Raw genomic sequence first — 26,335 nt, forward strand, 5'->3', positions numbered from 1 at the left:
CCAAATGTTTCTCCCAAATACCAGAGCAATTTACATGCTCTTCTTCAATTTTGTTTATTATCCATGATGCAGCCTGCTGTACTAAATACAGACTAAATGCTAGTTGAGTGACTACTTTGTGAAGCAACTTCACTCAGCCTGTATGTATGAGTTTCTGGTCTCCTGTCTTTTTAATTCTCATCCACACTTATGACCTCTGTCCTTGGCCTCCATGCTTTGAAAGTTTATAAAATCATGAGGGGCATAGATAAAAGGTGAATAGTCAAGGTCTTTTCCTTAGGGTAGCCAAATCTAAAACTAGATGGCACAGATTTAAGATGAGTGGAGTCAGATTTAAAAGGGACCTGTGGGGCAACTTTCTCACACAGAGGATGGAACAAGCTGCCACAGGATGTGGTCGAGGCAAATACAATTACAACAGTTCAAAGACATTTGGACAGGTACATGAATAGGAAAGGTTCAGAGGCAAACGGGCCAAGCGCAGGCTTATTTGACTCATTCAGTTTAGGAAACCATGACAGCATGGAGGAGTTGGGCTGAAGGGCTTGTTTCTGTGCTGTATAAGTCTATGCTCAACGTCAGTTCAAGGATTAGCAGCCCTTCTTTCAATTACGTACTTCACACCCCTCTGAACTAAAGCAAATTCAAATAACAATTCTGTTGCATCCATTTAAAGACACCAAACCATACACTGCCAGTGTGAAAACTGAATTTCTGTTGTTAAACTGAAAATGTTGAAATCAGATCAACTGTCTTTCAAGATACCTCACAGAATTTCTTTTTAACAGTGGCCAATCTGATGTCACCCATTCCACATTGCTGTAAACTAATAATTGTGTAACACCACTATGCAGCTGTTCCTGTCTACAATAGGAGGGTTGCCAGTCATATTATTACTGCACCTGAAAGAGCAATTCTATGTTGAGTAACTCATCTCCTAACTGCACAAAGCCTTCCCACCATGCAAAGACACAAGTCAGGAGTTTAATAGAAGGTGCTCCACTTGCATGAATGATGGGCATAAGTTCAAATATCATCCACTATCTGCACAATGCATGAACTGATAATTCTTAAAGCTAAACTTTTTGGCTTTCAAGTAAATGAAGGAAAAAAAACTGACAAGTAGTACAAATAAACTGACAATGCCATAAAATAATTTATTTCTTGACAAAATTTAAAAGCATATTTGGGTACTAAATGAGTGAATAAAAGATGAGCAAGTACTTCATATATTTAATGCCAGAAGGTCATCTTTTAAGTCATACATTCAAAGCTGTTCGTAGTCGGATCGGAAAAATGGGAAAATTACCAATAGTAGCTCCATGTGCAGCATAAGTAATGAGAATTATTTAATTCAATTTTTATTCTTCTTCCACATGTCATGTCATGGGGTACAGCTAGCACTTACTGCCCAATCCTAAATGCACTGGTGGTGGTAGTGGCCAACTACCTTCATGAACCACTGCAGATTGGACTGTGCAGGTACAGCTACAACACTGTTAGAAAGGGAATTCCAAAATTTGGCCTCACTGTCAATGAAGGAACATGGTTGGGCCCATGCACCTGCTGCCTTTGTCCTTCCAGATGGTGGATATTATGGGTTTAGAAAAAGTGTCAATGTAGTGCCTGTTGAGTTGCTACAATACAGCTTGTTTTAGTGCATATTGCCAAGACTGCACAACATTGATGCAGTGAACACTGTAGGGGAAAGCCTGGGTGCCATTCGGTGGGCTGCTTTCTGTCAAGCTTTTGAGTGTTGCGTGAAATCAGTGTAAGGTTAATTACAATAGGACTGGGCCAGCTGTTTGAAGGAAAACTTGTATCTGACAATGTGGGAGTCTTATGAAAGCTATTTGACCGAAGTTCAAGGGCAGCATGCTCTAGTGAGGATGAAACCGAAGGCAAGATTCAGGAACGGTGGATGATGAGAGATTTTCTAAGTTTTGTTAAAAAGAAAAAGGAAGCATTTGTAAGGTTTAAGAAACCGAGATACGGAATACGTCACATCACTTTTCACCAAGGAGAAAGATATTGATGTTGCTAAGTTTAGAGGGGGATTTGCTGAAACTGAGGCACATTGCTATTAAGAAAGTGGTGGTGTTGAGCATCTTCAAATACACCAAGTCAGATAAGGCCCTGAGCCTGACATGATCTAGCCCAGTATACTGAAGGCAGTAAGGGAAGGAATTGCTCAGGCATTAAAGAGATCTTCATATCCTCTTGAGCCATAGGTGAAGTTCCAGAAGATCCAAGAATAGCTAAAATCGTTACTTTGTTCAAGAAGGGCAACAGGGATAACCCTGGAAGTTACTTTCACTTGGGGAACATAAGAATGTAAAAACTAAGAGCAGGAGCAGGGCATCTGGTCCTTAGAGCCTACTCCGCCATTCAGTAAGATCATGGACTGACAAGAAAAGACCTACTAGGGAGAGTCAGCTTATCTTCAGCAGAGGTTTTGTCTCACAAAGTTAGAGTTCCTTGAGGAAATGACGAAGGTGACTGATGAGGGTAAGGTAGTGGATGTTGTCCACATGAATTAGAGTGAAGCATTTGACAAGGTTCCTCATGGTACACTGATGCAGAAGATCAAATCACATGGTAAGCTAGCAAGACAGATACAAAATTGGCTTGGCCATAGAAGGTATATTATGCAGGGGTGTTTCTCGGAGGTCTGTGTATAGTGGAGTCCTATACTGGGATTTCTGTTGTTCGTAATAGAGTTGAATGAAAAGGACAGTGGTTTGAATATAAGTTTGCAGATAACATGAAAATTGTGGATAGTGAGGAAGAACATCAAAGGATGCAGTAGGATATTGATCAACTGGAAAGTTGGGTATTAACATGGCAGATAAATGTTAATCTGAACAGTTATGAGGTCAAATGCGAGAACTTAGTATATTGTAAATGGCCAGACCCTTAGGAGTACTCAGGTACAAAGAGAGCTTGGGGTTCAAGTCCATAACTCCTTAAAAGTGACAACATAAGTAGATAAGATGTTGAAGAAGGGATACAGCATGCTTGTATTCATTGGTCAGAGCACCGAGTATAAGTTGGCAAATCATTTTGCAACTTATGAAGACTTTGTTCAGGTCACATTTGGAGTACTCTATGCAGTTTTAGTCACTACACTGTAAGAAGGGATGTGGAGGCTTTGGAGAGGTTGCAGAAGACATTTACCAGAATGTTGCCTGGATTGAAGTGCATCAGCTAATAAGGAGAGGTTAGACAAACTTGGATTATTTTCACAACAGCGTCAGATGCTGAGGGATGACTTGATAGAAGTAAATAAAATTGAGAGGTGGGTAGTCAGAATCTCTTTCCCAGAGTGGAAATGTCAAATGCTAAGGGGTTTAGGTTGAAGGTGAGATGGACAAGTTTAAAGGAGATACGCAAGGAAAGGTAATTTTTTTTAAAAAAAAACACAAAATCAAAGGGTGGCAGGTACCTAAAACACAATTCCAGGGGAGGTGATAGAAGCAGATACATTAGCAAAGTTTAAGCAGCATTTAGACAGACAAATGAACAGGCAAGAACAGTGGGATACGGACCATATGCAGGTAGATTAGAATAGCCCATGGTCAGCACAGACATTACGGGCCAAAGGGTCTGTTCTTCTGTGTTATAGGAGCTGCACTAATCCAGGCAACTGGAAAATATTTTGTCATCACTCAGACTTGTGCCTCAGCAACAACACACAGGTTTTAGGGCACCAAGAAGCGAGTTCCTCATCACAACTCTCAGCCTCTGACCTGTTCTTGTCGCTACAGTTATTGCAAAAAAAACTTCATTATACACTGATTCACGATCCACATCCTCATTATGCCAGCTCGAGGCCCCATCTTTAAATTCCCCAGTCTCACATCTGGTTTGCTTTCAGTAAACATTGTGTGGTCCTTCATGGTACATGACTGTGGTATCCATGCTTACGGTCTGTGCCCTATCTCTCACAGACACTGAGGACTTAGTGTATATGGCTGTCCAGTTCAGCTCCAGATCTGTGGCCGCCCATTGGAGAAAAATCACTTAACAAATAATTGATGTTTAAGAACAAAGGCATACTTTCTCAGACAAATCTGTTTAAATTTGCCAAAAATACGAAATATCACTTGAACAAAAACTAATTGTAAATGGGCACAGATCAAATGAACTCCGTAGAAAAGTTAAACAACTTGGCAGCTATTGCAAAGCTGGTTTCTTTCAAATCTTATTCCGAGCTATAAATTCTTTTACAACAATAATTCTCAGATTTTCAACTTTATAAAAAGAAATTTTGATAGCCACTGCAGCTAACACTGATCCTAGACCATTATTCATGTCTTTACTTTTAAAGATGGCATAGAGAGTCAGTAAAACTTACAAGAGTTCATTATTTTTCTGTTGATTGTTGTCTTTGCCTGCAAGAATTGAAATAAAATAGGCATTCATTTAATTTCTGAAAATCATAAATATAGAAACTCATGAAATATTTAAAGATCAGCTTACCCATATAAGGTACATGTGAATTTCCAAAAAAGAAAGTCCTTGAGCATCCTAAAGGCCCTCTGGGAGATGTGCACTGCACAACCTAGAAGTTATTACAGTATTTGTATTATTTCATCTAAACCTGGCAAACAAGCAAATAACAATTCTCCACATTTTCAGACAAAAGCAAAGTTTGACAGAAGTTCAGAATTAACAAATGGAGCTCAACCATTAAAAAAAAAAATCGCCATAAGGATTAGCTTGTAACTTTGTAGTATTTCCCAGAGCACGCATTTTTGTCACAACTCCTAATATATCTTGTGCATTCAACTAAATTAAGAACCCAAATGAATGTGACTAAAAAAAACTTCTGGCTATTATCCTGAAACTTTCCAAAGAATCATTAACAATGTTTTCAACATTGAAGATAAAATATCAACTGATCTATTGGCCATCTAATTCAGTCTACAAAAATTGTTTAACATTTGGTTGAGAAATGAGCGTGCCATTAACTAATGTATACTTGTCCATGTCGAATAGGTTCGAGAGTCTTGTTCCCTTTGCGGATGGGAATGGGGACTGCAGGGAAGATGAGCAAACTGACCCAGGCACCATGGTGCGGGAAGCTATTGGGGAGGAAAGAAGAGAAGTGTAGTTGTAATTGGGGATCGTAAAGTTAGGGGCATGATCCTGGTCACAAAACAGTATCTAAGGCTCCCAAAGGTTATGTTGCCTACCTGGTGCTTGGGCTTGGACTCTTTCATCTGGGCTGCAGAGAAACTCGGATTGGGAGGATAAAAATCCAGTTATTGTGGTCCTCTTAGATACTAATTACATAGATAAAACTAGGGCAGAGGTTCTGCTCACAGATTATGACCAACTAGGAGCTAAATTAAAAAGCAGAACCAAAAAAGGTAATCATCTCTGGACTAGTACCTGAGCCACGAGCTAACGGAGACAAGGTCAATAAAATTAAGCAGGTAAATGTAATGGGAGTGTTGCAGAACAAAGAGACCTTGGAGTGCAAATTCATAGTTCCTTGAAAGTGGAGTTGCAGGTAGATAGGATAGTGAAGGCGGCATTTGGTATGCTTTCCTTTATTGGTCAGAGTATGGAGTACAGGAGTTGGGGAGTCATGTTGTGGCTGTACAGGACATTTGGTTAGGCTGCTGTTGGAATATTGCATGCAAGTCTGGGCCCCTTCCTATTGGAAAGATGTTGTGAAACTTGAAAGGGTTCAGAAAAGATTTACAAAGATGCTGCCAGGGTTTGAGCTATGGGGAGAGGCTGAACAGGATGGGGCAGTTTTCCCTGGAGCGCGGAGGCTAAGGGGTGACATTATAGAGGTTTACAAAATTATGAGGGGCATGGATAAGGGAAATAGGCAAAGTCTTTTCACTGGGGTCGGGGAGTCCAGAACTAGAGGGCATAGGTTTAGGGTGAGAGGGGAAAGATATAAAAAGAGACCTAAGGGGCAACGTTTTCACAGAGGGTGGTACAGGTATGGAACGAGCTGCCAGAAGGAAGTGGTGGAGGCTGGTACAATTGCAACAGTTAAAAGGCATCTGGATGGGTATTTGAATAGGAAGGGTTTGGAGGAATATGAACTGGGTGCTGGCAGGTGGGACTAGATTGGGTTGGGATATCTGGTCGGCATGGACATGTTGGGCCAAAGGATCTGTTTCCATGCAGTACATTTCTATGACTCTATGAAATGTGGTTTAAAGACTGGTGTGAACGGCTTTGATTTCATGGGACATTGGCACCAATACGGAAGAAATGGGGATCGGTTCGGATGGGATGGTCTTTATCTGAATTGTGATGGGACCAGAATCCTAGCAAATCACGTAACTGGGGCTGTAATCAGAGCTTTAAACTAAATGGGGTGGAGTGGGGTTCAGTTTTGGGGTAACTAGAAAATCCCAATTAAAAGGAGGAGGTAAGCGTACAGGTTAGCGATGTGGTGGATGGTTACCAGACAATAAAGGTGAGGGGCAGAACACAAATGTCTTTATGCACCAAGGAATTATAAAAGAGGAAGGAAATTTATCAGTAGAACAAATTTAAAAGTTTGTGTCAAATGCACAAAGCATTTGAAAAGAAAATGAGTTAATGGTACAAATAGAAACAAGGGGTATGATTTGGTAGCGATTACTGGGACATGGTCACAAGTAGACTAAGTCTGGAGTTTGAACATCCAAAAGGTACCCAGCATTTCAGAAAGATAGAAAAAGAAAGAATGAGGTGGTATAGCTTTGCCGGTAAAAGAAGAGATCAGTGTTGTAATGAGACATAAGTACAGGAGATCAAGATGTCGAATCAGTCTGAGTAGAAATAAGAGAGACAGCAAAGGAAAGAAGTACATGATAGGAGTAATCTACAGGCTCCCAAACAAAAGCTCCACAACGGGGCACGGTATAAACCAGGAAATATTAGAGGCTTACAAGAAAAGGTATGGCAATATCGTGGGTGATATTTAACGTGCACATAGATTGAAAGGATCAAATTAGCGAGGGTAGCCTACAGGCAGAGTTCACTGAATGTATTAGATTGTTTCTTGGAGCAGTATGTTGTGAGAACAGGCTACACTGGATTTGGAATTGTGTAATGAGGAAAGATCAATTGATGACATCATAGTTAAGAATCCTTTCAAGAGTCATGATCAAAGTATGATTGAATTCAAAATTCAGTTTGCAGGTAAGAATGTGGAGTCTCGCACCACTGTTCTGGAATTGATCATAGGAAATTACATAGGCATAAGGACAGATGGCCTGAGTAGATTGGGCAGAAAGCCTAAAAGGTAAGATGGATTAGCAGCAACAATTGTTTAAGGAGATCAACTCTTCACAACTAAAACATATCTAGTGAGGAAGAAAGATAGTGGGGTGGTTAAAAAAATAAAGCCATGGCCAAACAAGGCGGTCAAGTACAATATAAAGTGAAAAATTAAGGTACACCATATTGCAAAGGCCAGTGGCAGACTGGAAGATTAGCAAACTTTCAAATATAAAGAAAGGGATAATAAAACATTTAATTAAAAGAGTCAAGGTAAATTGTAAAGGAAAACGAGGAATACCTTATATACAAATATAAAAGGGAATGGAGTTGTTAAAAAGGTAAGTGGTGGTCCCTTGGAAGATGAAGCCGCAGTATTAATACTGGGGCACAGATGGCAGGGATGTTACATCAATTCTTTACTACTGTCTTCCATCATGAAAATTAAAGCAATGTTCCTACTGGAGCAGGCAAGTCAGAGGCAATTGAAAGAGTAGATCTTAAAACAATCAACAACGATAAGGAAAAGGTACTCAGCAAACTATTAGCACTGACACCGGACAAGTCCTCTGGTCTAATGGCCTACATCCTAGGATATTAAAGGAAGTGGCAGCGGAAATAGTGGATCCACTGGTTACAATATTGCAGCATTCCCTGGACATGGAAAATTGCAAATGTAATGCCCTTATTTAAAAAGAGAGGCAATATATGGGAAGTTACACACCAGTTAGTTTGACATCTGTTGTTGGGAAAGGGTGAGAATCAATGAGCAAGGAAGTAATATCAGGATATTTAGAAAGTCAAACGTTATCCATCAGAGTCAGCATGAAAATCATGTTTGACTAATTTGCTAGTTCTTCAAAGATGTAACGAGCAAAGCGGATAATGGCAATCCTGTAAAACAATATATCTGTACTTGTGGAAGGCATTTGATAAGGTGCTGCACAAAAGGTTAATTCATGAGATTGGATTGTATCGGATTATATGTAATTTATTAGCTTGGATAGGGCGGCACAGTGGCACAGTGGTTAGCACTGCTGCCTCACAGCGCCAGGGACCTGGATTCAATTCCCGCCTCAGGTGACTGACTGTGTGGAGTTTGCACGTTCTCCCCGTGTCTGCGTGGGTTTCCTCCGGGTGCTCCGGTTTCCTCCCACAGTCCAAAGATGTGCGGGTCAGGTGAATTGGCCATGCTAAATTGCCCGTAGTGTTAGGTGGGGGGTATATGTAGGGGTATGGGTGGGTTGCGCTTCGGCGGGTCGGTGTGGACTTGTTGGGCCGAAGGGCCTGTTTCCACACTGTAAGTAATCTAATCTAATCTAATCTAAAGGTGACTGACTCATGGACAAAAGAAAATAGTAACTAATGGGTGCCACAGGGTTCAGTCCTTCAGCCCAACTATTTACAATCTATATTAATGACTTGGATAAAAGGATAGAAGGCTCTCTAGCCAAATCTGCAGATTGCACAGAAATTGGCAGGATAGTACAAAGTAATGACGAAATAAGCACCTTATGAATGAATATAAATAGGTGAAGAGAATGGGCCAATATGTGGCAGATGGAGTTTAACATGGAGCAGTGTAACGACATGCACTTTGGTCGGAAAGATGGAAAGGCAAACCATTCTCTGAATTAAAAATCACAACACCAGGTTATAGTTCAACAAATTTAATTGGAAGTACTAGCTTTCCAGAGCGCTGCTCCTTCATCAGGGGATTGTGGAGAACACAATTGTAAGACACAGAATTTACAGCAAAAGTTTACAGTGTGATGTAACTGAAATTATACATTGAAAAATTCTTTGATTGTTTATGGAGTATCATCTGTTGGATGACCATGATGGTTTCACTTCTTTCATATGTACATCACAAAATTTTAAGAGAAAGTTACATTCTCAGGTTAACTGTAACAATTGGCATCAGACAGAAAAGATGTTGAAGGTGGTAATTACCCGGTGTTCCCTGTCTGTGCCATAATGTTTAGACTAATTCTAATTAACAGAGTCTTACATGGATTCATGCAGTTTTTGAGCAAAGTACACTGTAACTCAGCAAGTACACATGCACCCCACAAACGTGCATGTGTGTGTCTGCCTGTGTCTGGGGTGGGGGGGTTGTGAATGTATGTGTTCGCACGAGTGTAAAGTATCCAGGTCTGAGAGAGGATGCATGTGAGAGTGTGGGAGTATGTGACTATAGGAGTGAGAATGTGTTTGTGAGAGTGTCTGTGTGCCTGTGTGTATATAGGAGTGTATGTGAGTGTGTAGTGCAATGGTGGTCACCTGTAGTGTGACATGAACCCAAGATCCGGTTGAGGCCCTCCCTATGGGTACGGAACTCAGCTATCAGTCGCTGCTCGGCCACTTTTCGCTGCTGCCTGTCCTGAAGTCCACCTTGGAGGATGGTCACCCTAAGGTCTGAGGTCGACTGTCCTGGACTGCTGAAGTGTTACCCAACTGGGAGGGAACACTCCTGCCCATTGATTGTTGTGCAGTGCCCATTCATCCATTGCTGTGGCCTTTGCTCGGTTTCCCCAATGTACCATGCCTCAGGGCATCTTTGCCTGCAACGTATAAGATAGACAATGTTGGCTGAGTCACATGAGTACCTGCCACATATATGGTGGGAGGTGTCCCCACGTGTTATGGTGGTGTCACACTCTGACACATCTTGCAGCGTCTACAGTGACAGGATTGTATGGGAGTTGTCCTGAAAGCCGGGCAGTTTGCTACAAACAATGATCTGTTTGACGTTTGGTAGTCATTTAAAGGTGAGCAGTGGAGGTGTGGGAAAGGTCTTGGCAAAGTTTCTCATCCTCGTTGATAACGTGCTGCAGGTCGCGAAGAACATGGCGTAGGTTTTTGGCTCCTGGGAAGTTCTGGACAACGAAGGGTAGCCTGTCGGTTACAGCACGTGCCTGTCTGTCTCCTGAGGAAGTCATTATAGTTCCTTGCTATGGCACTTCTGAACTGGCAGTTGATGAGTTGAGCATCATACCCTGTTCTTATGATGGAACACGGAGTCCTTCCAGGTGCCCGTCACGTTCCTCCTCATCTGAACAGATCCAGTGTACGTACAGGGCTTGTCCATAGGAGATGGCTGTTTTAAATGTATTTTGGGTGGAAGCTTCGATAAAACTTCGCAGTGATATCAACAAGATTCATCCCACCATCAAACTCACCATGGACTACTCTCTACTATCTGTCTCATTCATGGACACATGCATCTCCAACAAGGATGGACACCTCAGCACCACACACTACTGCAAACCCACAGACAACCTCACAATGCTACACCTCTCCAGCTTCCACCCAAAACATTAAAACAGCCATCCCTTATGGACAAGCCCTACTCATACATGGATACAAAAGCTTTGGACTGGGCTGGTGTATTCTTTGCAGAATATTCAGTGCTCTGAATTTGCCCGGATTGTCATTCCATCTGTCTTCATTTGGAACAAGAGCGAAACCGAGATTAGTCATTTGGAGACGGTGCCTGAGGTCCGATCAATGTCCAGGACTGTTCTCCACAGCATTTCAGCAAGCCAAAGTCACTTTTAATCATTGTAAACAAAAGACACCATCATTGCACCTGTGTTGGTAACACTTCTTTGATGTAATGTTTTTACGAGACTCAAGATCTTCTTCTGGTAATCCAAAATTCGGATAATTGATATTCAGATAATCGAGGTTCCTCTGTACTCGTCTTTAGAAGAGACGATTGCAATGCATACTGACATAATCTAAAGTCTGATGTTTTGTTTGCAGTTATTACGGCTAGCCCTTCATCCTTTCGTTTGAATATATAAGATATATTTGCTGGTTTCCAAGATGATTAGAAAGCAGTGTGGCACTGCCTGTATCTTCCATTGCCCAATTTTGAACAACTCCGCTATTAGGAAGATGTCCAAAGCCCATTACTAGTTTTTTTAATACTTCCATATCACAAATAAATGGGCTTTCCTAACAATTTGATTCTATTTATTGTACCCGTGCTATCAAAAATTCTGATGTAAGCTACTGTTGAAGCCAGGCAAACGTAAGGACTGCAGATGCTGGAAACCAGAGTTTAGATCAGTGGTGCTGGAAAAGCACAGCAGGTCAGGCAGCATCCAAAGAGCAGGAAAAAATAGACATTTTGGGCAAAAGCCTTTCATCATAGAAGCAGAAAGCGTCCAGGGTGGAGAGATAAATAGGAGGGGTGGGGGAGGAGGAAGAGCTGGGGAGAAGGTAGCAAAGAGTATAACAGGTGAATGGAGTGGGGATATAAGTGATAGGTCAGAAGGGAGGGTGGAGCGAATAGGTGGGAAGCCACTTAATCAACACTAAAGATAGATGTGAAGTGGCATTCCAGAGAACCAAAAATGAACTGACAAAAAACAAGATTAAGGTTGTTGTCTGGACTTATGGAAGAGATCATCATCAAGAAGCCTGTCAAAGTTTAAATCTTGCCACCAGTCTTGCTGGCTAATTTAAAAATAACACTGTCAGTCTTAGATAAAAAATAAATCTGATGAGATTTAAGAAAGTTCATAAGAAAAAGCCAGGGAAATATAGACTAGTGAGGCTGACATCAGTGGTGGGCAAGTTAGAGTCATAGAGATGTAAATCACAAAAACAGACCCTTCGGTCCAACCCATCCATACCAACCAGATATCCCAACCCAATCTAGTCCAACCTGCCAGCACACAGCCCATATCTCTCCAAACCCTTCCTATTCATATACCCATCCAAATTGCCTTTTAAAATGTTGAAGTTGTATCAGCCTCCACCACTTCCTTTGGCAGCTCATTCCATGCACGTACCACCCTCTTCATGAAAAAGTTGCCCCTGAGGTCTCTTTTATATCTTTCCCTTCTCACCCGAAACCTATGCCCTCTAGTTCTGCACTCCCCGACCCAAGGGAAAAGACTTGTCTATTTACCCTATCCATGCCCCTCATAATTTTGTAAACCTCTATAAGGTCACTCCTCAACCTCCGATGTTCCAGGAAAAACAGCCCTAGCCTATTCAGCATCTCCCTATAGCTCAAATCCTCCAACCCTGGCAACATCCATCGCGAATCTTTTCTGAACCCTTTCAAGTTTCACAACATCCTTCCGATAGAAAGGAGACCAGAACAGCACACAATATTCTAAGTGGCCTAACCAATGCCCTGCACAGCCACAATGTTACCTCTCACCTCCTGTGCTCAATACTCTGACCAATAAAGGAAAGCATTCCAAACGCCTTCTTCACAATTCTATCTACCTACAACCCTTCTTTCAAGGAGCTATGAACCTGCATTCCAAGGTCTCTTCATTCAGCAACACTTCCCAGGACCTTACCATTATGTGTATAAGGCTTGCTAAGATTTGCTTGTTGGAGGAAATCCTGAGGGACAGGTTACATGTATTTAAAAAGGCAAGGACTGATTAGCAATAGTCAGCATGGCTTTATGCATGAGAAATCATGTCTTAAGAAATTGATTGTTTTTTGAAGAAGTAACGAAGAGGATTGATGAGGGCAGAGCGGTGGACATGATCGAAAGAGACTTCAGGAAGGCATTCGACAAGATTCCTCGTCATAAACACGAGCAAAATGAGATCTCATGGAATTACAGGGAGAACTAGCCATTTGGATACAGAACTGGCTTGAAGATAGAAGACAGAGGATGGGGGTGAAGGGTTGCTTTTCAGACTGGAAGCCTCCAAACGGTAGTGTGCCACAAGGATCGATACTGGGTACACTTTTTTTCCATCATTTTTTAAAAATTATATGGATATCAACACAGAAGTTATAGTTAGTAAGTCTGCAGATGACACCAAAATTGGAGGTGTAGTGGACAGCAAAGAAGGCTACCTCAGAGTGCAACGGGATCTTGATCAGATGGGCCAATAGGCTGAGGAGTAGCAGATGGAGTTTAATTTAGATAAATGTGACATGTTGCCTTTTGGAAAGGCAAATCAGAGCTGGACTTATATATTTAATGTTACGGTGCTGTGGAGTGTTGCTGAACAAAGGAAACCTTGGAGTGCAGGTTCATAAATCCTTGAAACGTAGAGTTGCAGGTTGATAGGACAGTGAAGGCGGCGCTTGGAATGCTTTCCTATATTGGTATAGAGAATCACTGTTGGGAGGTCATGTTGCAGCTGTACAGGAAATTGGTTAGGCCACTTTTGGAATATTGCATGCAATTCTGCTGTCTTGCCTATTTGAAGGATTTTGTGAAACTTGAAAGGGTTCAAAAAAAGATTTTCAAGGATGTTGTCATGCTTGAAGTATTTGAGCTACAGGGAGAGATGCTGGAAACCAGATTCTGGATCAGTGGTGCTGGAAGAGCACAGCAGTTCAGCCAGCATCCGGAGGCTGAATAGGCTGGGCCTGTTCCCCCTACAGCATCAGAGGTTGAGGGGTGACCTTATAGAGGTTTATAAAATCACAAGAGACATGGATAGGATTAATATGGGGTTAGGTGAGTCCAGAACTAGAGGGCATAAGCTTAGGGTGAGAGAGGAAAGGTTTAAAACGGACCTAAGGGACAACACTTTTACATAGACGGTGGTGCAGGTATGGAATGAGTTGCCAGAGGAAATGGTAGAGGCTGGTACAATTATAACAGCATTTAAAAGGAATCTGAATGTGTATCTGGATAGGAAGGGTTTAGAAGGATATGGGCCAAATGCTGGCACCTGAGACGAGTTTAGATTAGGATATCTGGTCAGCATGGATGAGTTGTACCGACAGATCTGTTTCCGTGCTATATATGTCTATGACTCTATGAGACGCATTATGCAAAGCTACTTGGATGCAACCCAATTTGAAAATGCCCTCTGCCAATAAATTCATGAACACAGTTTTGAAATTCATTTTGTCATCTTAAACTTCCACTTTCAAGAACAATGACAAGTCCAAACTAGTTTTTTTTTGTATCCCTGACAGAAATACAAAGTATTTTAGTGGGAAATTTGCAACAACTTCAAAGAAGCAAGCATAATCAAAATGTATAAAAATAGGAGATGGGAAAAATGAATTACCATATGTCTGGCAGTGCCTCCTCTGTTGTTTGTGTTTCGAACAAGGTGACCCTCAGATGGAAAAGTAAAGCTGTATGAGTTTAAGTTTTCTTTTGTTGAATGACAACCAAAAAGAACAAAAGGTTGCCGGTCAGTGCTAAATAAGAAGCAAAAAAAAAAGTTATTTTGGAAATTTTTTGCCCAATTTCATAAAAAAAACAAAAGGCTTATATATTATGCAAACACCTCAATGCACTTTCCAAGCAAAGTATCTTTCTGAAATGTAGTCACTATTCTAACATACAAAACAGGGAAGAAAGTACATGCACAGCAAGCTTTCACAAAGAGCAACGACCAGATAATCCTTTATGATGCTGATTGAGGAATACATTTTGCCCAGGCAAGCAGGAATCACTCTGTGCTCTTCTTTATCCAACCAACCGGCTGATGGAGCACTGGGTACAGTATTCACCTCCTTCTGAAGGGAAAGATATAAACATATTGGAAGCAGTTCAGAGAAGGTTTACTAGATGAATGTGACAATTCTCACATGAGGAAAGAATGGGTAGAGCTAGACTTATACCGCTGCATTTTAGTGAAGAAAGAGGTAACTTGACAGACAAAAAAAAGAGATCCCAAGTGGGCATGACAGGATAAAAGTGGAAAGGACGTCTCCTCTTTTGAGAGAACATACAAGGAGTCATTGTCTAAAAATAAGGGGCTGCCCATTTAAGACACTGATGAGATTCTTTTCTGCACAAAATGTCCCGAGTCTTTGGAGGAACTGAGTTTAAAATATTTTTAAAACAGAAATAATAAGATTCCTGGTAAGCATGGGGAGGAACTATTATAACAGTTAGAGAGAATATGGAGTAGAGGACACAATTAAATCAGCTATGATCTATTTAATCAGAACAGGTGATGAAAACATTAATTCAAGGGTAATCTACTTACAATTCAGAAGCAAGACAATTTGCAAAAATACAAAGAAAGGGAGAAAAACAATTTGTACTGGAGGAAAAGACAGTGCTGAGTGGATCATTTCTCAGACCACTCAGTCAATGTGCCTAGTTTGAAAACTAAAAACAAAGCCTGGTATATAGATTTCAATCATAAACATGACATTCTCCATGGCAATGTCTCTACCAGAGTCCGCCTGCAAACCAAACAGCACTCTTCTCTCATGTAGCACAGAAAGGTTGCTATTGTCTTTATTGGTCTTCATGCAAATTATCATAACAAGCCTAAAACAAAACGTTTTGACAAAACTTGTCAGCAATACTCAGTTTCAGTACTACCAAGTAGTTTATTTAACATTATTTCAGCTGAAATAATGTGGAATAACTTTCCTTATACCAAGAAGTGTTTCCTCAATTCCCTTATCCAAGGAAAAGCATATTGGTATTGAAAGTAGACCAGAACAGGTTCACTGGGTGATCCTGGATATCTATTAGTTTCTAATAAGAAGTTGAGCAAGTTGGCGCTGTATTCATTTGAGTTTAGACAAATGAACGACAAACTTATTGAAACATACAAGATCCTTTGGGGACTTTTCCAGGATAGCTGTGGAGATGTTATTTCTCATTGTAGGAGAGTTTAGGAGCTGATGGATTAATCTTAGAGAAAGGGATCACCCCCTTTTAAGACAGAGATGAACAGGAATTTCTTCTATCAGAGAGCAGTAAACTTATGGGATTCTTAACTACGGAAGGTTGTAGAGACTGGATCATGAAGTATATTAGATTTAAAGAACGATATCTGGACCTCAGGGTTACCAGGGGAGATTAAATAGATTGTGCCAGTTTTCTCCAAAATGTAAAAGGTTGGAGGATAATTTGATCAAAGGCTTCAAAATAATATCAGGAAAACACAGGGTAGAGAAAGATAACTTATTTTGACTGATTGGAGATTCTAGAATGAGGGAACAAAGTCTAGAAATCAGGACAAGGCCATTCAGGAGAGATGCTAGAATACAGCACAGGAACAGGCACTTCAAACCACCAAGGTGGAAAAAACAATGACTGCAGATGCTGGAAACCAGATTCTGGATCAGTGGTGCTGGAAGAGCACAGCAGTTCAGCCAGCATCCAAGGAAACTACTTCAACAGATGACAAGTTTCTAAGCCAAAACCTTTTGCCTCTGTGGTCTGTTTTCTTCCTTTTCTTGCCTATTCACATATCTGGCAAGATGCGTTTTAAATGTTTGATCGTGTAATTGGAAGGGCATTTGAAGCACATATGCTCTCTGTGTTAAAAAAAAACTTGCCTCTCAGTGTTTAAACTTATCCCCTTTTACCTTAAACCTATGAGCGACAAAGTTTTTTTCCCTGGGGTCAGGGAGTCCAGAACTAGAGGGCATAGGTTTAGGGTGAGAGGGGAAAGATAAAAGAGACCTAAGGGGCAACTTTTTCATGCAGAGGGTGGCACACATATGGAATGAGCTGCCAGAGGATGTGGTGGAGGCTGGTACAATTGCAACATTTAAGAGGCATTTGGATGGGTATATGAATAGACAGGGTTTGAAGGGATATGGGCCGGGTGCTGGCAGGTGGGACTCGATTGGGTTGGGATATCTGGTCGGCATGGACGGATTAGATTAAAGGGTCTGTTTCCATGCTGTACATCTCTATGACTCTAACTGACATTTCCACCCTGGGAAAAAAAAAGACTCTGACCATCCAATCTATCCTTGACTCAATTTTATAAACTTGTATCAGGTCAACCCATATCCTTCGACATTCAAGTGAAAAGAAACCAGATTTGACCAATCTCTCCTCATAACTAATACCCTCGAAACAAAGCAAGATCCTGGTAATCCATTTCCATACCCTCTTCAGGGCTTCCACATCCTTCTAGTAGTGTTGTGATCAGACCGGTACACATTATTCCAAAAATGGCCTAACCAAACATGACTTGCCAACCTTTTACCTAATGTCCCTCCCAATGGCGGCAAATGTGCCATATGCTTTCATAGAATCCCTACAGTGCGTAAGCAGGTGATTCAGCTCATGGAGTCCACACCAACCCTCCAAAGCACATTCCACCCAGACACAACCACCGCTACCAAAATTGTGGCTGTTTCACTGCTGGCAGCTCAACATCACAGGAAGTATGAGTTTTAGTGGTTAGCTCAACATCACAGGAAGTATGAGCGGCACGGTGGCACAGTGGTTAGCACTGCTGCCTCACAGCACCCGAGACCCGGGTTCAATTCCTGACTCAGGTGACTGACTGTGTGGAGTTTGCACGTTCTCCCCGTGTCTGTGTGGGTTTCCTCCGGGTGCTCCGGTTTCCTCCCACAGTCCAAAGATGTGCGGGTTAGGTGAATTGGCCATGCTAAATTGCCCGTAGTGTTAGGTAAAGGGTAAATGTAGGGGTATGGGTGGGTTGCGCTTCGGTGGGTTGGTGTGGACTTGTTGGGCCGAAGGGCCTGTTTCCACACTAAATAATCTAATCTAATCTAATCTAATCTAAAAATCCTGTACTTCATATGGCAAAACCACCCAACCTACACAATCCTGGATACTATGGGCAATTTAGCCAGGCCAACCCACCTAACGTGCACATCAGGCAGGAAACTAGAGTACCCACACAGACACGGGGAGAACGTGCAAACTCCATACAGACAGTCGCTCAAGACTAGAATCAAACCTGGGTCCCTGACTGAGGAAGCAGTGCTACCAACTGAGCCACCGTGTCACCCAAGGGACGAAACATATCCCTCAAGACCTTGCCTATTCATGAACCTGTCCAAATCTCTTCTAAACGCACTTCCTCTAGCAGTTCGTTCCACACACAAACCACTGTGAAAAAAAGTTGCCCCTCATATCCTTTTTAAAATTTTCTCATCTCACCTGAAAAATATGCCCCCTACTTTTGAACTCCCCCATTTTAGGGAAAATAACTTTATCTTATCTCTTTCAACAAAGTCCGTAATAGCTACAACATCATAGTCAGATGCAAAATTCCAAGTTAAGTTCTTTGGCCTTAGATTTGCATTAAAGCAAATCTATTTCAGACCGCCAATCCCTCTGTTTACTAACTCCCTGGTGTCTATTCTTCCTCTTAGACTTAATGACCTGGTTCTCAGACTCATCAGCCATTTTATGTACTGATGTTGTCCCTGTCTCCTTGTTACACCAGTTTAAATCCTCTCAAGTGGCACTATAAAACCTCAGGAAGCACTTTTACACACAAAGGGTGGTAGAGGTTTAGAAAACACTTTCATAAAGAGCAATTGTTAACTTTATCCTTGCTTCAGAGAGAAAAATAATTAAGGGATCTAGGCCAAAGATAGGTACATGTAGTTAGGTCACTCAAGAAAAATACCCACAGCAGGAAATGCCAGCTCGTCATTTAAATCATTGAAAGGAATGATATCAGCAAGTGGAATAATTGAGGAAAAGGTAAAGATTAAGTCTAGTCTAATCGAAAGGTTACTGAACACAGTGGGACTGGCAGTGTGAAGCATATTAACTCTAATGTAAGGGGTATAACAGGGAAAGCAGGTGAGCTTAGAGCCTGGATTAGTTCATGGAATTATGATGTGGTACCTATTACAGCAACTTGGTTGAGCGAAAAGCAGGACTGACAGCTCAACATTCCAGGGTTTCGATGTTTCAGACCTGATAGAGAAGGATTTAATAGGATGGAAAGTTTTGTATGACTGATAAAGGAGAATGTCATGGCTGCACAAAGACAAGACATCTGGGAGGGCTCATCCAGCAAGGCCACACTGGTAGCATTTAGGAATAAGTAAGATGCAATCACTAACAGGGTCACACTACAGGCCTCCAAATTGCCTGTGGAGGTTACAGGAACATATCATGGGAAGATGTAAAAACCACAGGGTTGTTGTAGTGGTGATTTTAAACATCCCCAACACTGACTAGGACTCTTAATTCTACAGGCTCAGACAGGCTGAATTTGTTAGGTGTACCCAGGAGGCAATGGCTGTAGTGACATTATCACTACACTCTTAGCTCAGAAACTCAGCAAATGCTCCAACGACCACGGTTGGAATCCCGCCATGCCACATGAAATTTGAATTCAACACAAATCTGGAATTAAGAATCTACTGAAGACCATGAAACCATTATCAATTGTCGGAAAAACCCACCTAGCTCATTAATTTCCTTACCAGACCTTACTGGGTCTGGCTGATATGTGACTCCAGATTCACAGCAGTGAAGTTGACTCTTAACTGCCCTCTGAAATGGCTGACTAAGCCACTCAGTACTATCAATTACTACAACATCTCAAGAAAGAAATTAAACCTGAAGGCCCAGCCAGCATCAACTTTGGCACCAGAAACGACAATGTTAGAAACAAGCCTCATGACCCTACAAAGTCCTTCTTACTAACATCTGGCAGGCTAGTACCAAAATTGGGAGAGCTGTCTCAGAGATTAGCCTTCTGACATAGTCATACTCCTGGAATCATACCTGACACCATCATTACCATCTTTGCATATATCCTGCCCCACTGGTAATGGTACACAGGAGGGAGGGAGTTGTCCTTGGAGTCTTCAACATTGACTCTGGACTCAATGACGTCTCATGGGTTCAGGCTCATCATTGACAAGGAAACCACCTCCTCATTACCACGTACCACCCTCCCTTGACTCATGAACCAGTACTCCACATTGAACAACCCTTGGAGGGAGCACCAAGGATGGCAAGGGTGCAAAATGTACTCTGTGTGGAGGATTTCAATGTCCACCACCAAGAATGGTTCTGTGGTACATTACTGATCGAGCTGGTCAGGTCCTAAAAGGCATACTTGCTAGACTAGGTCACCGACAGGTGGTGAGGGAACCAACAAGAGAAAAAAAATGTGAATTCATGTAATACTCTTTTAACTCACTTTAGAGATTAGAATCAGTCTAAACATTATGGCACAGACAGAGAACACGGGGACGAATACCTTCAACATTTTATCTGGCTTACACCAATTGTTACAGTTAACCTGAAAATTTAACTTCTAGAAAAAAAAAGAAGGTCTTGTGATTTACATATGAAAGAAGTGAAACTATCATGATATTTGAACAGATGAGAGACTCAACAAACAATCAAGGTATTTTTCAATGTATAATTTCAGTTACATCACACTGTAAACTTTTGCTATAAATTCTGTGTACTCCACAACCACCTGATGAAGGAGCGGTGCTCCAAAAGCTAATGCTTCCAATTAACCTGTTGGACTACAACCTGGTGTTGTGTGATTTTTAAACTTTGTACACCCCAGTCCAGCACCGGCATCTCCAAATCATACTTGACCACATCCTCACCAATCTGCTTGCTGCAGGTCCACAAGTCGCATCTTCAGATTGAGAATATCCTATGTCGTGTTGTGTGGCACTATCACGGTGTTAAATGGGACAGACTCTAAACCAATCTAGCAACTCAAGACTGGACATCCATGAGGCGCTGTGGCTCATCAACAGCAGGAGAATTGGACTCCAGCAGAATCCATAATCTCATGGCTCAGCATATCACCCACTCAATCACTACGATTAAGTCTTGGAATCAACATTGGTTCAACAGAGAGTGCAAGAGGCCATGCCAGCAGCAGCATCAGGCATATCTGAAAATGAAGTTGCGACCTGGTGAAGCTCCCAAACAGGACTACTTGCATGTTTGGCAGCGTAAGCAGCAAGTTGTAGACAGAATAAGCAATCCCTCAATCAAAAGAAGATTCTTAGGAACAGGATTTACTCACATTTGGAGAAGAATGGATTTATTAACATAGTTTTGTGCAGGGAAGGTCTTGTGTTACAGATTTGATTGAGTTTTCTGAGGATGTGACAAAAATGATTGATGAGGGTAGGGCAGTGAATGTTATCCACATGGACATGACTGAGCATTTGACAAGGTCTCTTCTGTTATGCTGGACTGGAAGATTAAGTCATAGGGAATCCACAGTATGTTGCTAAGTTAGATCCAAAATTGACTCGATCATACAAAACACAGATTAGTTGTGGAGACTGGAGGTTTGTGGCCAGAGGATCAGTACTATGATCTGGTGTTTGTAATATATGGATGGATGATTTGAATGAAAATGTAGGTGTCAAATCAACAAGTCTGCAGATGACACAAAGGTGTTGAATTTGTGAATCATGAAGAAGGTTGTCAAAGAATACAGCAGGATATAGACCAGTTAGAATGTTGGACGGAGAAATGGCAGGTGAAGTTCGATATGTGAAATGATGCATTTTGTGGGTTAAATGCAAGTATACAGTAAATGGCAGGACCCTTAGGAGCACTGACATAAAGGGATCTTGGCATGCAAGTCCATAGATTCCTGAAAGTAGCAACATGATAAAGATGATGGTTGGCAAGCTTGCCACCAATCGATCAGGAAAATCAATACAAAAGTTGGCAGGTCTTGATGCATCTGTCTAAAACTCTTTCAGGCCACATTTGCAGTACTGAGAGAAATTCTGGTCGTCATGGCATGGGTTCAAGTTCCACCTGCTCCAGAAGTATACAATAACGTCGCTGAACAGATTGGTAGAAAAATTAGAAAAAATGCGAAAGATTTACCAGAATGTTGCATGGACTGGAGGGGGTTGGATAAACTTGGGATTGTTTTTGCTGGACATCAGAGGCTGAGGGGCAACCTGATAAAAGTATATAAAATTGAGAGGGATGGACAGGGCGAATGGTTGGAGTTTCTCCCCCCAGTATGGAAATGTCAAATACTAATCAAACATAGGGTTAAAAGTGAGAGGGGGAAAACGTTTGAAGGAGATGTGCAAAACGAGTCTGTTTTTTTTTATAAAAGGAGGAGAGGAGTGGTAGGTGCCTAGAACATGCTGACAGGGAAGATGACAGAACCAGATACATAGTCATGGAGTCCTACAATATGAAGGCAGGCCCTTTGGCTAAACTGATCCATGCTGATCAAAATGTCCATCCATGTTAACTCCATTTCCCTGCACTTGGCCCATATCCTTCTCGTCCTTTCCTATCCCATATATTTGTCCACATGTTATTACTGTACCCTCCTCAACCACTTCCAGCAGCAGCTCATTCCACATGCTTATCACCTTCTGTGTTTAAAAAAAGTTGCTCCTCGGGTTCCCTTTTATTCTTTCCTCTCTAACCTTAAACTGATGCCCTCTATTCCTCGATTCCCCAACCCTGGGAAAAAGACTAAGAGCATTCACCCTATCCATGCCTCTCATGATCTTATACACTTAAAAGATTCCCCCTTAATCTCCTAACCTCTTAAAAAAAGTCCTAGCTTGTCCATCCTCTCTATGTAACTCAGACCCTCTAGCCCTGGCAACATCCTTGTAAATTTCTTCTGCACTCTTTCTAGTTCATCTTTCTTATAACATCCTTCCTACAAAAAGGTGATCAAAACTGAACACAATATACCAAGTGTAGCCTCACAAATGTACTGTATAACTGCAACATGATTTCCCAACTTCCATTCTCAATGCTCTGACTGATAAAGCCCAGTGTGCTGAAAGCCTTCTTCACTGCAGTGTCTACCTATGAATCATTTTCAGAGAACCGTGAACCTGAACTCCAAGATCCCTCTTTTATACTACACACCTTAAGGCCCTACCATTCACCATGAAACTCCTACCTTGATTTGACTTTGCAAAATGCAAGACCTCATACATATCCATATCCACGGTGGCACAGTGGTTAGCACTGCTGCCTCACAGCAACAGGGACCTGGGTTCAATTCCTGCCTCAGGCGACTGACTGTGTGGAGTTTGCACGTTCTCCCCGTGTCTGCGTGGGTTTCCTCCGGGTGCTCCGGTTTTCTCCCACAGTCACAAAGACGTCCGGGTCAGGTGAATCGGCCATGCTAAATTGCCTGTAGTGTTAAGTAAGGGGTAAATGTAGGGGTATGGGAGGGTGGTGCTTCGGCGGGTCGGTGTGGACTTGTTGGGCCGAAGGGCCTGTTTCCACACTGTAAGTAATCTAATCTAATCTAATCTAAATTCCATTTGCTATTTCTCAACCCACTTTCCCAGCTGATTGAGGCCCTGCTGCAATTTCTGATAGCCTTTCTCACTGTCCATACCTCCTACTTTAATGCCATCAGCAAACTTACTGATCATGCCTTGTACTTTTTACCCAAATCTTGATATAGAAAACAAACAATAATGGGCCCAGCACTGACTCCTGAGGCACTCCACGAGAAAGACGCCTCCAGTCTGATAAGCATTCCTCCACTATTACCCTCTGCTTCCTACCATCAAACCAATTGTGTATCCAATTTGCCAGCTCGACCTGGATTCCATGCGATCTAATCTTCTGGAATAGCCTTCCATACGGAAGCTTATCAAAGGCAGTAATGAAATCCATATAAAGTACGACTACTGCCCTTCCCCTTGTCAACTTTCCTGATCACTTCAAAGAACTCTAATAAATTTGTGAGGAATAATCTCCCCCTCACAAAACCATGCTGACTAAATCATACCCTGTCTTTCCAAATGCATGTACATCTTATCTCTCAGAATCTCAAGTAACAATAGCAATATTGAAGAGGTGTGTTGTGCAGACACATGAACTGGCAGGAATTTGGACCACACGCAGTCAGATGGGATTAATTTAGAATGGCACTGTTGTGGACCGATGGGTCTGCACTGTTCTATTATAAGTCAATCACTATTTTCATTCCTGTTGGTGTCATACTGTTTTAGCCTGTTAACTGGAGGAACTTTGGAGTTCAAGATATTCAAAATTACTTTAAAAACAAGTTAACAAGATTACTTGTACTCCATTCAATTTTTTTTAAAATTGACAGCTTCAGCACTTAAACACAAAGAGCCAATTTGACAAAATAAAAGGCTACCTCCTCAGAGCCACAATTAAACAATTTTAAAAGAGTAAAATTTAGACACTATGGAAAATACCAAAATAAATATTTAGCATACATACGCAATTACCTTTTCTCTGTAATTTGACTGGTGATCAACCCATGGCTAAAGTAAGTTCGAAATGGCTGAAAAAGAAAATAAAATGTTGTACATGGATGGGAATAAAACATCTGTGGAAAAAGAGAGAGTACTAAGGTAATCAATGCCAAACTGCTTCAAAGTAATCAATATGGTTCACAGCTTCTGTCTAAATTAAGAGCCATATGATTTTTTAACCATCTGATTATAGACAAGTGACACATGTCTGAAGTGTACAAATTCTATTAAAGGAAAATGTTTGCATAAAATTATTTGCCTTCCAACACACTTGCAGGAAGACGAAGAATGATTATGGTTTGTCTCCCTTCAAAAATTCCTGTTTGATATGTGCATGAACTAGGACGTGCCAGCGGGCATGTGAAGTGCCATTTTGGTTTGAGACTTTGCAGCTCCAACATTCATCGTTAAAATGAGGCAATGCCCTAGTAAACCGAGGCAAGCATCTCACAGGCCACTTGCTGCTGTTGCCATCTTGTATCTTCCTCTGGATGGCCCAATTTTATCCCATTTCCCCACTCCACAGCAGCTGGGTAAGTATTTTAACTCAACACTGCCACCTCTCGTGAACAAAACTGAAGTTGTACCTTCCTTGAATTGTTGTTAAAAATAGAAAGCTTCCAGCAATTCAAATTTTCAATCCATAAAGCATGAGCTGATACTCAACTACAACAGTTTCCATCACCTACAGCTGCTTCTACAATGGAAGTAGTGGAACAACCTGCAGCATTCCCTGAGGGTTTAAAAGAGACTTGTTTAATTTCATACCCTTTACCATCATGCCTCCAGTTAGTTGATCCATGGAAGAGCATTGGTGTTGAAAGCCATGGAGTAGCTTGCAGCCCATTTGTCTGCTCTTCCATCTAAAAGAAGTGTATGTGGAGGCAAGTGGCTGTGAAAGGGGCAGGGTAAATAAATTCAGGAAAGAAAATAGGAGTTTAATGCAAAACAATATCTAGAACCAAAACCAAGTAAACCAACCTTTAAAAGGACAGTGAAAACTCTAAGCCTTGTGGAGTTGACCCAAAACATTGCACCACCTGTTTCAGAACAACATTTACCTCCCATTCTTGCTCCAAACCACAACCAGAGTTGTAAGAAGAGCTTTTAGTCAGACAGTCCACAGAATTAAAAATTGAGCTTCGATTCACAAAGCTGAATCCAAAATTCTTCTTTCTAATCAATTTAGATATTTTAGAACACAATATTTTTGCACATCATTTTTAACTGAAGAACTGTAATAAATGCTCATGGGATAAGGTATACTGCAATAATTATGCATTCCCCACCTCTCCAGCCTGTGCCTCTGAAAGATCCAGTATTGAGGAAGAGGACTCAATGTCAAAGTTGGAAAAGAAGCTTGCCCATTGTCTGTCAAATGCTGTCAAATCCTGAAAAATTCAAAATGGACAAAAGTACATACAGCAAACAAATTGTTAAGCTCCTAAAATTCACAGTTTTTCATAGGAATGTTTTCATTTTTCACTTATGATATCACACAAACAAATATTTCTACTGTATGTATAAATTCCTTGGGTCTCACCCAATTAAAAGGTTATATTCCAAAACACAACTTATCTAATTTAAGAAATGCAACTTTAACCTGCATTACTCTAAGAATGCAACATTCACTCTTCTGTTAAACACCAATTGATTCCTCATTGCAAAGCAGCTCTATTTTAGTTTCTAAATGTTGGTTAAAGATAACATATTAGCATTTATTGAATTACCTCAGAAATCAAGACTTCCAGAGAGGCTGGATCCAATTTGTTATAAGTCTGCCACAGCTCCTCGCTAGCATCAAATAACTAAAATTAAAAGAAAATGACAGGCAATATAATAAAAGACTATTATCAAGTTTTGAGAAGATTTCAAGCTCAGATTGAGGGTCTGGATGTACGTTTGCTCACTGAGCTGGAAGCTTTGTATTCAGATGTTTCATCACCAGAGAAGGATTTATTAGAAGACCCAAAGACACACACACCAAAAACCACCAACTTCATCAGCAAGGACAGTATTGTCAAGCTAGTGGACCGATGTCTTACCACCCAATTCACCTTCAACAACAAACCTACAGACAAACCAACGGAACACCTATGAGATTTCCAATATCAGGGTTCTTAGCAGAGGCAGTAATGCAGAGAGTCAAATAAACAGCACTGCT

General features: G+C 41.3%; 1 protein-coding gene across 1 annotated transcript in view; it reads right to left on the reverse strand.

The window, feature by feature from the left end:
• Nucleotides 1-26,335, reverse strand: part of dnaaf9 (dynein axonemal assembly factor 9) — a 208,770-nt gene that overhangs the window by 135,977 nt on the left and 46,458 nt on the right. Inside the window, exons 7-12 of the mRNA XM_060840002.1 lie at nt 25,902-25,979; nt 25,461-25,562; nt 24,145-24,200; nt 14,253-14,388; nt 4,483-4,564; nt 4,358-4,394 (exon numbers count right to left, since the gene is read on the reverse strand). Coding sequence (XP_060695985.1) covers nt 4,358-4,394; nt 4,483-4,564; nt 14,253-14,388; nt 24,145-24,200; nt 25,461-25,562; nt 25,902-25,979 — 491 coding nt within the window. The remainder of the gene's footprint in view (nt 1-4,357; nt 4,395-4,482; nt 4,565-14,252; nt 14,389-24,144; nt 24,201-25,460; nt 25,563-25,901; nt 25,980-26,335) is intronic.

Source organism: Hemiscyllium ocellatum, chromosome 1, assembly GCF_020745735.1.
Source record: "Hemiscyllium ocellatum isolate sHemOce1 chromosome 1, sHemOce1.pat.X.cur, whole genome shotgun sequence".
NCBI classification, from domain to species: Eukaryota; Metazoa; Chordata; class Chondrichthyes; order Orectolobiformes; family Hemiscylliidae; genus Hemiscyllium; species Hemiscyllium ocellatum.